The 14,305-nt window shown below is 41.9% G+C and overlaps 1 protein-coding gene across 1 annotated transcript in view; it reads left to right on the top strand.

Moving 5' to 3' along the window:
- Positions 1–11,146: 11,146 nt before the first annotated feature.
- The window catches only part of P2RX2 (purinergic receptor P2X 2), a 48,813-nt gene continuing 45,654 nt past the window's right edge, over positions 11,147–14,305 (top strand). The window contains exons 1-3 of the mRNA XM_044281327.1: positions 11,147–11,289; positions 11,421–11,571; positions 13,160–13,231. Of these exons, the coding sequence (XP_044137262.1) occupies positions 11,147–11,289; positions 11,421–11,571; positions 13,160–13,231 (366 nt within the window). The remainder of the gene's footprint in view (positions 11,290–11,420; positions 11,572–13,159; positions 13,232–14,305) is intronic.

A 14,305-nucleotide genomic window follows, 5' to 3' on the forward strand; every position in this document is an offset into this window, starting at 1 on the left:
TTTATGAGGCTGAGCATTCAGCCGGTTGTGAACTGACACCCATGATACCAGGTGAATGTTATTTTATTTTTTCTGTGTGTGAACAAGCACCAAGCCTAAAAAGGGACTGTTGTGTTATATTATGAGTGTGAATAAACACTGAAGATTGATTTAAAACCTGTTCCATTGCCTCTATATTGCATCCGCTAACCTGCCTACCAGAGCAAATCCCCACAAAAGTTATACAGTCAGGTCCAAAAATATTGGGACATCGACACAATTCTAACATTTATGGCTCTATACACCACCACAATGGATTTGAAATGAAACAAACAAGATGTGCTTTAACTGCAGACTGTCAGCTTTAATTTGAGGGTATTTACATTCAAATCAGGCGAACGGTGTAGGAATTACAACAGTTTGCATATGTGCCTCCAGGGCTGGCCTTAGGTTTTCAGGCGCCCTGTGCGAGCTAATCCCCCTAGTTCACCTAAACATACACAAAGAGGAAAACAATCTTTGTAACAAATAGTTTTTGCCGGCCTGCTGTAAGAGACCGACTGCGAGCTGTGTCCAGTGGCGGATCCAGAGCCATAAACATATTTCACATGAAAACTTACAATTACTTGGCTTGGCCCTTGGGGATCTCGGACACCACTTCAACACTTGGCTGGGGGGCTCAGTGGAGCTGATGTTGTGTTTTATCCTAATGAGAAAGATTTCATAATAAGGATTTGGAGGGGCAGAGGGATAGCAGAGCAGGGAGAGGCTGGTGCTGCTACTGGGGGGTCATACTATGGGGGAGTAATAAAGCCCACCATCATGCCCCCCAGTAGAAATAATTATTCTTATAATGTAGCAGTGCAAAAAATACCCCCTTGTAATGCCCCCAGTTGAGCTAATGTTCCCATAGTGCCCCCATAATGTGCCAGTATATAATACCCCTATACAGTGCCTCCATAGTGCTCCTCTCCCCCTTCCTTCTAGTGCCCCCCATAATGTACCAGTGTAAAATTCCCCAGTAGATGCCCTCAGTGTCCCCCTTAATTTGCAAGTATAAAATACCCCTTCTTAGTGCGCCCATAGATGACCCCATAGTACTCCTCTCCCCCCTTTCCCATAGTGCCCACCATAATGTGTCCCAGTATAAAATTCTACTGTACAGAGCCCCCATATAAAATACCCCTTCTTTGTAGCGTCAGTAGATGCCACTATAGTGCCCCCAATAATGTGCCAGTAACAAGAGCAACCCCTCTAATCATGTGCCAGTAATAATGGCCCCCCCATCATGTGCCAGTAATAAGAGCCCCCCCATCATGTGCCAGTAATAACAGCCCCCCCATCATGTGCCAGTAATAACAGCCCCCCTAATGTGCCAGTAATAACAGCCCTCCATCATGTGCCATACATGCCCATGCCATGACACTACCACCACAATGCTTCACTAATTAGGTGGTATGCTTAGGATCGTGAGCAGTTCCTTTCCTTCTCCATACTCTTCTCTTCCCATCACTCTGGTACAAGTTAATATTGGTCTCATCTGTCCATAGGATGTTGTTCCAGAACTGTGAAGGCTTTTTTAGAGGTCGTTTGGCAAACTCTAATCTGGCCTTCCTGTTTTTGAGGCTCACCAATGGTTTACACCTTGTGGTGAACCCTCTGTATTCACTCTGGTGAAGTCTTCTCTTGATTGTTGACTTTGACACACATACACCTACCTCCTGGAGAGTGTTCTTGATCTGGCCAACTGTTGTGGAGGGTGTTTTCTTCACCAGGGAAATAATTATTCGGTCATCCACTATTCTGTCTCAGCATCGGTTGTACCTGCGACAAGCTTCTTGTAGACCCAGTCTGTAAGGATGTGTGCGGCAGGTTGAATGATCACTTTAACAGATAGCTTACTCAATGAATAAAGACTCCAGAGGTGATTTTCAATGCTTCTTTATGCTTCAAGGTAGCAAGGATATGAACATAGAGGCTTTTTCATAGGTACATTTCTAATGAAGTTACTCAGCTCCCTCACTCTGCAGTCTCTTCACAACAACTATACAAAATGGAGTTACAGCAGGAAATTGAGGGTGGGAACAACCAACTAGCCAGAAACAGCAGGGGTGTAAGGATCATACCAAATAATATAGTAAAATAACATGTAATAACAACTGCTAGACAGTAAAAGCTGCGTGGCAGCACATCGACCACAGTTGTTTTCCGTGGTCTTCCGGGTCTTTTGGTGTTGCTGAGCTCACCGGTGCTTTCCTTCTTTTTAACCCCTTCCCGACCTATGACGTGTATACTCGTCATAAAACACTGCTAGTTAGTGCTCCATGACGAGTATATTCGTCATGGCATTAAACTGTCACCATGTCTGCAGACATGGTGACAGCGCTGAGTGCCGGCTGTTACACACAGCCAGGCACCCAGTGTCAATGCCGAGGGGGGTCCTGTGACCCCCCCCCTATCGGCGATTGCTTCAAACCGCAGGTCAATTCAGACCTGCGGTTTTTAGCGCTTTATGCCGTTTCTGATCCCTGCGGTCCCTGACCGCAGGGATCAGAAACTTTAAAATTGCCAAAATCAAGTTTTTTTACCCCCCCCTGCACCCCTGAATAGTATTATGTGGGCGGGTGGTGCAGGGGGAGGGTTGCGGGCGGTGCGGGCCGTGCGGGAGGCGGGCGGTGCGGCAGGCGGGATCGCGATCCCCCGCCCGCCTCCCCTTCAATAATCGTTGGTGTACAGTGGGTATACCAGGGTGCCAGCACATTGCTGGCACCCTGGTATAAACGGCTGACATCGTTGATGCGATGTCAGCCGTTTAACCCTTTCCATACAGCGGTCCGTACGGACCGCTGTATGGAAAAGGTTAACAGTAAGAGAGAGCTCCCTCCCTCTCCGATCGGGGGGCTGCTGTGCCTTTGCAGCCCCCGATGGGAGAGGGAGAGAGCCCCCAGAGAGCCCCCCGCCAGCCCCGTCCTCACCCTTCCCCGTCTGCGCAGTTGTGACAGACGGGGAAGGTTCCCATGGCAACAGGATGCCTTCTCAGGCATCCTGCTGTCCATGGTACTGAACAGATCTATGCTGAAAGCATAGGTCTGTTCAGGCAAACTGTAAGTAAAATACAGTGCAGTACTGTATAGTATATTGTACTGTACTGTATTATACAGACATCAGACCCACTGGATCTTCAAGAACCAAGTGGGTCTGGGTCAAAAAAAATGTTAAAAAAAGTGAAAAAAGTAAAAGATAAAAAAAAAACATTTATCACTGAATAAAAATAAAATAAATAAAAAACGCTACACATATTAGGTATCGCCGCGTCCGTAACGACCTGATCTATAAAACAATCATGTTAATTTCCCCGCACGGTGAACGCCATAAAAATAAAAAAATAAAAACTATGAGGAAATAGAAATTTTGCCCACCTTACTTCCCAAAAAAGATAATAAAAGTGATCAAAAAAGTCACATGTACGCCAAAATAGTGCCAATCCAACCGTCACCTCATCCCGCAAAAAATGAGCCCCTACATGAGACAATCGCCTAAAAACTGAAAAAACTATGGCTCTCAGACTATGGAGACACTAAAACATGATTTTTTTTTGTTTCAAAAATGATATTATTGTGTAAAACCTAGATAAATTAAAAAAAGGTAGACATATTAGGTATTGCCACGTCCGTAAGAACCTGCTCTATAAAAATACCACATGACCTAACCCCTCAGGTGAACACTGTAAAAAAAATTAAATAAAAACGGTGTCAAAAAAACCATTTTTTTGTTACCTTACATCACAAAAAGTGAAATAGCAAGCGATCAAAAAGTCATATGCACCCCAAAATAGTACCAATCTAACCGTCATCTCATCCCGCAAAAATGATACCCAACCTGAGACAATCGACTAAAAACTGAAAAAACTATGGCTCTCAGACTATGGAGACACTAAAACATGATTTCTTTTTGTTTCAAAAATGATATTATTGTGTAAAACCTAGATAAATTAAAAAAAGGTAGACATATTAGGTATTGCCACGTCCGTAAGAACCTGCTCTATAAAAATACCACATGACCTAACCCCTCAGGTGAACACTGTAAAAAAAATTAAATAAAAACGGTGTCAAAAAAGCCATTTTTTTGTTACCTTACATCACAAAAAGTGTAATAGCAAGCGATCAAAAAGTCATATGCACCCCAAAATAGTACCAATCTAACCGTCATCTCATCCCGCAAAAATGATACCCAACCTGAGACAATCGACTAAAAACTGAAAAAACTATGGCTCTCAGACTATGGAGACACTAAAACATGATTTCTTTTTGTTTCAAAAATGATATTATTGTGTAAAACCTAGATAAATTAAAAAAAGGTAGACATATTAGGTATTGCCACGTCCGTAAGAACCTGCTCTATAAAAATACCACATGACCTAACCCCTCAGGTGAACACTGTAAAAAAAATTAAATAAAAACGGTGTCAAAAAAGCCATTTTTTTGTTACCTTACATCACAAAAAGTGTAATAGCAAGCGATCGAAAAGTCATATGCACCCCAAAATAGTACCAATCTAACCGTCATCTCATCCCGCAAAAATGATACCCAACCTGAGACAATCGACTAAAAACTGAAAAAACTATGGCTCTCAGACTATAGAGACACTAAAACATGATTTTTTTTGTTTCAAAAATGATTTTATTGTGTAAAACCTAGATAAATTAAAAAAGGTAGACATATTAGGTATTGCCACGTCCGTAGGAACTTGCTCTATAACAATAGCACATAATCGTACCTGTCAGATGAACGTTGCAAATAATAAAAAATAAAAACAGTGCCAAAACACCTATTTTTTGGGAAATTTTCCATTTTAATCAATTTTTTCCCGTAACAAAGCAAGGGTTAACAGCCAAATAAAACTCAATATTTATTGGCCTGATTCTGTAGTTTATATAAATGCCCCATATGTGGTCGTAAACTGCTGTATGGCCACACGGCAGGGCACAGAAGGAAAGGAATGCCATATGGTTTTTGGAAGGCAGTTTTTGCTGGACTGGAATTTTTGACACCATGTCCCATTTGAAGCCCCCTGATGCACCCCTAGAGTAGAAACTCCAAAAAGTGACCCCATTTTGGAAACTACACCCCTCAAGATATTCAAAACTGATTTTACAAACTGTGTTAACCCTTTAAGTGTTCCACAAGAGTTAGTGGCAAATGGAGATGAAATTTCAGAATTTCTATTTTTTGTTACTTTGCCTCACAAAAAGTGTAATATAGAGCAACCAAAAATCATATATACCCTAAAATAGTACCAACAAAACTGCCACCTTATCCCATAGTTTCCAAAATGGGGTCACTCTTTTGGAGTTTCTAACCTAGGGGTGCATCAGGGGGGCTTCAAATGGGACATAGTGCCCAAAAAAACTGTCTAGCAAAATCTGCCTTCCAAAAACCATATGGCATCCCTTTCCTTCTGCGCCCTGCAGTGTGCCCATACAGCGGTTTGCGACCACATATGGGGTGTTTCTGTAAACTACAGAATCAGGGCCATAAATAATGAGTTTTGTTTGGCTGTTAAACTTTGCTTTGTAACTGGAAAAAAAAAAGTAAAATGGAAAATTTGCCCAAAAATTGAAATTCTGAAATTTCATCTCTATTTGCCAATAACTCTTGTGGAACACCTAAAGGGTTAACAACGTTTGTAAAATCAGTTTTGAATACCTTGAGGGGTGTAGTTTCTTAGATAGGGTCACTTTTATGTAGTTTCTACTCTAGGGGTGCATCAGGGGGCTTCAAATGGGACATGGTGTCAAAAAAACTGTCCAGCAAAATCTGGCTTCCAAAAACCATACGGCGCACCTTTCACTCTACGCCCCGCTGTGTGGCCGTACAGTAGTTTACGGCCACATATGGGGTGTTTCTGTAAACGGCAGAGTCAGGGCAATAAAGATGCAGTCTTGTTTGGCTGTTAACCCTTGCTTTGTTAGTGGAAAAAATGGGTTAAAATGGAAAATTAGGCAAAAAAATGAAATTCTCAAATTTTATCTCTATTTGCCAATAACTCTTGTGCAACACCTAAAGGGTTAACGAAGTTTGTAAAATCAGTTTTGAATACCTTGAGGGGTGTAGTTTCTTAGATGGGGTCACTTTTATAGAGTTTCTACTCTAGGGGTGCATCAGGGGGCTTCAAATGGGACATGGTGTCAAAAAAACTGTCCAGCAAAATCTGGCTTCCAAAAACCATACGGCGCACCTTTCACTCTACGCCCCGCTGTGTGGCCGTACAGTAGTTTACGGCCACATATGGGGTGTTTCTGTAAACGGCAGAGTCAGAGCAAAAAAGATACAGTCTTGTTTGGCTGTTAACCCTTGCTTTGTTAGTGGAAAAAATGGGTTAAAATGGAAAATTAGGCAAAAAAATGAAATTCTCAAATTTTATCTCTATTTGCCAATAACTCTTGTGCAACACCTAAAGGGTTAACCAAGTTTGTAAAATCAGTTTTGAATACCTTGAGGGGTGTAGTTTATAGAATGGGGTCATTTTTGGGTGGTTTCAATTATGTAAGCCTCACAAAGTGACTTCAGAGCTGTAGTGGTCCCTAAAAATTGGGTTTTGGAAATTTTCCGAAAAATGCTTCTAAACTTCTAAGCCTTGTAACGTCCCCAAAAAATAAAATGTAATTCCCAAAATGATCCAAACATGAAGTAGACATATGGGGAATGTAAAGTCATCACAATTTTTAGGGGTATTACTATGTATTACAGAAGTAGAGAAACTGAAACTTTGAAATTTGCTAATTTTTCCAAATTTTGGGTAAATTTGGTATTTTTTTGTGCAAAAAAAAATTTTTTTTTGACTTAATTTTACCAGTGTCATGAAGTACAATATGGGACGAAAAAACAATCTCAGAACGGCCTGGATAAGTAAAAGTGTTTTAAAGTTATTCACACATAAACTGACACTGGTCAGATTTGCAAAAAATAGCCTGGTCCTTAAGGTAAAAAATGGCTTGGTCCTGAAAGGGTTAAGAATGTTCCAAACAGTTGTTTTGGCCACGCCTAATGTTTTTGCTATCTCTCTGATTGGTTTGTTTTGTTCTTTCAGCCTAATGATGGCTTGCTTCACTGATAGTGACAGCTCTTTGGATCTCATCTTGAGAGTTGACAGCAACAGATTCCAAATGCAAATAGCACACTTGAAATGAACTCTGGACCTTTTATCTGCTCATTGTAATTTAATTGGGATAATGAGGGAATAACACACACCTGGCCATGGAACAGCTGAGAAGCCAATTGTCCCATTACTTTTGGTCTCTTAACAAGTGGGAGGCACATATGCAAACTGTAATTCCTACACCGTTCACCTGATTGTGATGTAAATACCCTGAAATTAAAGCTGACAATCTGCAGTTAAAGCACATCTTGTTCATTACATTTCAAATCCATTGTGGTGGTGTATAGAGCCAAAAATGTAGAATTGTGTCGCTGTCCCAATATTTATGGACCTGACTGTATCCAACTCTGGCACGCCTTGAATGGCGTCCCTGAGGAGGTTTTTAAGTAGGGAGCTGAGTTCATCTGTGCCCACCGATTCAGGCACCTCTCTGAGGCGTACATTGTTGCGCCGATTGCGTTCTTCCATATTATGCAGGTTTGCTGATAGTTTCCCTACCTCCTCCTGTAGGGCTTTATTGGCGTCTATTTAGTGAGTTGTAGGAAGCAGTCAGTTCCACCATCTTGCCTTCTAGGTGGGACATGCGTTTCCCAAGTTGTGAAATTTATCTTTGCACTTCCCTGAGTATGCTGTGGATATCCTCTTTAAAGATGTGCGCAGCGACTCCAGCATGCTTCTCAGTATATCTTCTGTGAGCATGTGAGGGGCTCCAGATGTCTGTATTGCCTTTGCAGCAGTGCCCCTGGTGGAGGAAGCAGGTGAGGTCGAGCAAGATGGCGATGGCGTCAGTTTTGGGCTCCCGCTCTGTGACACAGATTTGTGAAAGAACTCAATGACTTGGCGCTTTCTTACTTGCCCCATCAGTGGACCTTTGTTGGGTACAATGTCCTTTATGAAATAAGGGTGCTAGGGTAGCCGAGGTTAGCCGTTTTTCGGTGCTGTAGACAGAGCTCACAAACTAGGCAGCGGCGCCATCAGCGTGCAGACCATAATTCCCTATTTTAATGGGTAAGGAGCTTTTAGGACTCAAACATATGTTTCCTGAGTTATCTATCACTCTTCTAACCAGCTTGAAAATTGAGTCACATTGTGGTTTAGCCACAGATTTTTTTTTATAACATACAATGAAGTTACATTTTAAAGTTTACTCTATTCAGGTGGTTAATCTCTACAGTCCTTGAAATGTAAACTCAGTACACCTTTTAGTTAACCGAGAGTCCTGATTGGCAGCTTTCTGTGAACACACATTGATACAGGGAGAGTCATCAATCATATTGTGTGGGCAGGGTAATCAGGACTCTCACTGTCACTCCTAGGAGTCTTGTTAGCATTTACTCTGCTTTTTACTCAAACATCCTGCTCCAAATCATATAAATCTATATTTGACAGAGCTCAGCTTCTCACCCTCTGTCCTATCTGCTGTCAGTAGCAGAAATCACCTGACAGGTTCCCTTTATTCCTTACATTCCTTAAATGGGACGGATCGTTCCCATACACTTGTATAGGAGCGATCCGTACTATTGAAATGAATGGGACGGTTAGGTGTAATTACACCTGTTCACCGCTGCAGATGCAACAGCGAGAAATTAAACAGTGAAGAAGAGGCAGCGCTGGCACGGTGCGCGCCTTCTCTTCAAACAGCTGATCGGCGGGGGTGCCGGGTGTCGGGTGTCGGACCCTAGCCGATCTGATATTGATGACCTATCCTAAGGATAGGTCATCAATAAATATAACTTGGACAACCCCTTTAAAATGTACATACTCTGGCCAGTGATATAGGAAACCAGTTAACCTATCAGTTGTTTTTGGAGTGTGTGAAGATACCCGAAAACCATAAGGGAACCCATGCTTACAAAGGGAGGACACAGTGGCGTGCTTAGGGTGTTTGGCACCAGGGATGGGTCCTTTCTCTGCTCCCCCCCTCTCCCCAATACTATAAAAATAATTGTCCCCATGTGTACTCTTCATTGCAATAATGCCCATTGTGCCACCTTAATAGTAGTAATGCCCACTGTGCTAGTAATGCCCTCTGTGGCCCCTCCATAGTAGAAATCCCCATTGTGCCCCCTTCACAGTAATAATGCCCACTGTGCCCCCTTCAACATAATAATGCCCTCTGTGCCCCCTTCATTGTAGTAATGCCCCCTGGCTCTGTGCCCCCTCCATAGTAGAAATGCCAATTGTGACCCCTTCACATTAGTAATGCCCTCTGTGCCCCCTCCATAGTAATAAAGTCCTCTGTGCCCCCTCCATAGTAATAAAGCCCTCTTCACCTCCTCTGTATTTAAAAAAATAAAATAAAAAACACAGCAACTACTCACCTCGTCCCGTTCCTGAAGCTCACAGTCCTCTCTCCCCTAAAGACGCAGATCACTCTGCAGCACTGTGTGGGTGGAGCTTATGCAGATTTCTGGGTTTCAGGCTCCGCCCACACATGCCGGCAGCTCGATCTGTGCCTGCAGGAGGAGCAGGGAGAAGTCTTCCTGTTTCACCATTCTGTACGTCGCTGGCCTGAAGGAGGGGAGGAGCGCTGGGAGCTGAGCTGTAAGTGATAGGACCGCAGCTCCCAGCGCTCCAGCAATGAGCGCTTCCATCTGTATTGATGGAAGCGCTCATTGTTTCTGGCACCTCCCTGAGAGCTGGAACCTGGGGCGGACCGCCCCCCCCCCCCCCCCTTCCCCCTTATTACGCCACTGGGAGGACATACAAACACCATGCACCATGGATTTGAACTTAGGACCCCAGTTTTGCAAGGCAACAGTGCTAATCACTGAGCCTCCATTTGATGTGAGAAAAAGGATTATGAGCGCTCATAAAAGTATTTTGACATTGTCATAAAATTAGCAACTCATTTTTCATTGCTGCTCAGCAAAATGTCAGGGAGATGTGGGTTTAAAGCAAACTTGTCACGGCCAAAATGCAGTGTAAACTTCTTGCTGCATGTTATAGAGCAGGAGCTGAGCAGATTGATATGTAGTTTTATGGGAAAATATTCATCAGACTTTGTAATTTATTCATTCAAATCTCTGTTCTCTTTGTGTTGAGGAGTCCAGTGGGTGATCCTAATCAGTGATTGATAGTTATCCCTGTACACACATTCAAACAAAAAAAGGCTGTGGCCCCACAGCAAAGTTTTGTATGGGCCACCCCCCCCCCCCCCACACCTACCTCCAAATTTTCGATATTGAGCTGTTGACATCATATTAGTCTCCATGATCTAATTAAAAATCTACTATTTTTAACCTCACCTGTTCTTTTAATTTTGGATAAAAATCGTTTTATATGCAAATTAGCTTCCTAACGTGCCCAAGGGGCTGTCCCTCTGGCCATATGTGCCAAGCAGCGCTCATTATTGCCAAGCCCGGCCGTTGCTCCGTTCCGTGGCCCCGCAAAAAAAACTAGAACATGTACTATTCTTGTCCGTTTTGCAGACAAGAATAGGCATTTCTACAATGGGCCGCCCGTTCTGTTCCGCAAATTGCGGAAGGCACACGTGCGGCTTCCGTTTTTTGCGGATCCGCGGTTTGTGGACCACAAAAAACGAAACGGTCGTGTGCATGAGGCCTTATACTGATCCTTTCACCATAAAACTATATATCAATCTGCTCAGCATCTCCAGTTGTCTGAATATTGCGCTTTTAAATGTGACAGGCTAACTTTAGAGACCATTTTAAAGAGTAAAAAACGAGTTTTCTCATGAATAAAGCTGTCTAGAAAGACAATGTATTCTCCAACTGTACCACTAGAGGGCACCAGTGTATTAAATGTACTGATCAGATTGATTCCTGTGCCCCCTCTGTTCTGTGACAACCCTCCCCTAACTCTACTACATCAGCATTAATTACTTTACACGGAGAAGCAAGAGGATGATGCAGAAACGCCTGCCCTGCGGACCTGGATGCTGTATTTTCTGTTTTCCACTGTAGTTTCAAGATTCTGGCATTAGAGCTACAAAACAGGAGTATTGGGACCACGTGCCACTTTGTGCCCGTGGACAGGACATTGGCTGATGACTGGCTGCCGAATCCGCTCCCTGACATGGTTCGGGCAACTATGGGAGTACGAGACCCCCAAAGTGATTGTGGTCAAGAATTGTCATCTTGGAACCATATACAGACTACTGCAGCTTTTGATCATTGTGTACTTTGCTTGGTGAGTGCTGACCCAAAAGAGGCTTGGAGGACATAAACTGCTGAAAGGAAAATGTGTCCAGCACATATCCTAATATCTATATGTGTCACAACATTTCTATAGTATCAGTATCTTTTCTACTTTATTGACAGGTATGTGTTTGTGATACAAAAAGGATATCAGGCTCGAGAGACTGGTCCAGAAAGCGCAGTCATCACTAAAGTCAAAGGGGTCTCTATGTCCAAAGCTCCCAGAGGAACTAAGAAAATCTGGGATGTTGCTGAGTACGTGAAGCCTCCAGAGGTAAGCTGTGATGGTAGTTTAGGGTAGTAATGAGAAACTTAAAGAAAATTCTAAAATCCAGCTTCCCATATAAAAGATGATTTTTATTTACTTGCGGTAAAATGTAATGAGAAACTGTATAGGTTAAGATGTTACACTCATTAAGAACAAGTTTAACATGTCCGCCATGGTAATATATTTCATGTTGTGTGGACAAAAAGAAGAATATTTAATTGTAAAGAGATGAGACATGAAATAGTATAACACAAGTGAGTACTGAACGGTTGCTGAATGCAGGCTTCTGATATTATCAATTTAGCGGATGCCAGTGAGAAAGGACTTATATGAACAGATGAATAACAGATGAAATCAGAATTGCTGAAGACTTAGGGATGAATAATGTAAATGCAAAATGTTTAGATGGGCTAAACTTTGTTAAATTTTTAAATTGACTGGAAATATGAGAATAGGTCTTATCCAGGGTATTTCTGCAAGTAAGAGACGTAGATGTCAATGAAATAATTATTGCGTTACAGTTCTGGTGAAGGAAAGTAAAATGGCCATGACAATTGTGGCCAAAGGTGGGGTGATGAGCAGTTGTTGGGTGAAGGAAATGTCACAGTAGTGGGTGGCATAGGGAGTTGTCCTCTCCAGGTAATGATATGAGATGGTGGAAGGTGTGGAGGGGAAAATAAGTGGCTGTAAGGAATTTGTGGTTGTTAAGTGAACGAGAAAGAAGGGGTTAGTGAAGTTAAAATACAGTGACCCACATTTACTAATGTAATTCCACCTAGAATGTGGAGTAAAATGCCCCAAAATTTGGCATGTTTCTGGCACATAATATTGGATCAAGTTTTAAAAACATTATGAAGCTACTGTGGCAAAAGAGGGGGGGATTTATAATTTGTAGTTTTTTGGGTGGCAGTCTTAAGTCTGTCTTTGCTTTGTGAGTTTACTCCAAATTTATGAAATGGCACACAATAATATATTTGTCGCAAATGCGATGTGGTGTATGCCTATGTCTGTAAAAGTATTCTAGAGGTTGCCTGGCGTGGAGATTGCGCAACATAAATGATGTTGCGCAATCTTAAATCCTGAACTACTTTTCACTCCACTTCTAAAAGTGGCGAGGCTCACTAAATGTCGCATGTGGGAATCACTTATGAATTCTCTATGCCACAAAACTAACAGATTTGATAAATGAGCCCCAGAGTTCTGTCACAAACTAAGCCGACTCTTTAGGGGTACAAAGTTAGACAAGTGTCCAGCCATGCACCAAATTTATCATCCAGCCTGACCCCACTGTGATAAATTTGGCGCATCTTTAGTCTGCGTTTTAAACACATCAACATTTTGGGCAGGAGTAGTAAATCTGACCCATTCTTAGGCTCTCCAGCAATTAATGCCTAACGGTTGTCAATTAAGTTGGAAAAATGGAGAAAAATGTGTAACTGTGGTTGAAGGAAGGAAATTAAGACTACCGTTAAGTGTATTGTGTTGCAAAATTAATGCTCAAGAAAGGATGAGTAGTACACGGTTCAATCACAGAGCTAAGAAAATCACATGTTTCAAATAATAAAAACGTATTAATCACTTTCTTCTCCATCAGGGTGGTAGCATTTTTACGATCATAACCAGGACTGAAAGCACCAAACTCCAGACCCTGGGAACCTGTCCTGAGGTGAGAGCTCAGTTTACTTTGTGGATCCTTGTATTTTCTTTCTAGCTCACAAATGGCTGGTAATGCACAGTAGCACAGTACCTTCTATACAGCTGATAAAAGTGAGGGATGAGAGACCATGAGAGATCATGTAGGGTGGGCAGCAAATATATTCCACTGGTTAGAAGAGGTGTCCCACCTAGTTGATATTTAAACTGCCTACAGAAGATCCGTCCGAGCCTGGCAGGTTTTAGTTTGGTGATATGGCATTTACTATGCTGTTAAAAAATAAATAAAGTTTCTATGGCAAGTTAAGGAAGGCATTTCATTCCATTTTATGACATATCATTAATGATACACCATATACTTGGTGTGTGTTGCTTGGTATGAAGGAATGTCCACATACATATATTTCATGCTTACTAAAGCAATACTATTTTATAGCTTTGCATTTTACCAGTGACCTTTATTATATTGCCTGTGTCTTACACCTGAAAGATCTTTTCATCAAGTGTACATCAATATACCGTACAATATTTGTGACAAAAAAGTGTCTGTTGTGTGACACTCTTTGGAATATGATGAACATCTCAAAAAACATATAATTTACAAACATAGAAGATAATCATGTTTTAATGACTACATTGAATAATTAAAGAAATCCTGTAAATGTGCCTTAAAGACAGTCACTTTTTTAGGAAAGTTTCATGTCTGTTATCTAAGAACTAAGGTCACGTTCACAATGGTAAGATGCCACAGCCTCAGCTATGCATTCCATCATCTACAAATCTTAATGTCAAATAGCTGGAACAGTTGAAGAGTAGCTGGCAATTCTGGTAATTTTTACATTGCTTCCTGAGAGTAAGGTGTATGCATCTGGTGCATAGAATGCATTAGTTATACCATGCTACAGCAGCACATGCAAGTATCATTGAGGTCTTCACAGCCTGTGAAATTCAAACTTTCCAGCTCAAAGCAGAGTTCAAGCTTTACAAGGACAACTTTTGTGGGCCTATTCTGACTAGGAGGACCATCTTGTTTGATTTTCCAATTAAGAGAGTTGGCAGTCCAAAGAATACAATGCGCAGATTTACC

This window comes from Bufo gargarizans, chromosome 1, assembly GCF_014858855.1.
Source record: "Bufo gargarizans isolate SCDJY-AF-19 chromosome 1, ASM1485885v1, whole genome shotgun sequence".
NCBI classification, from domain to species: domain Eukaryota; kingdom Metazoa; phylum Chordata; class Amphibia; order Anura; family Bufonidae; genus Bufo; species Bufo gargarizans.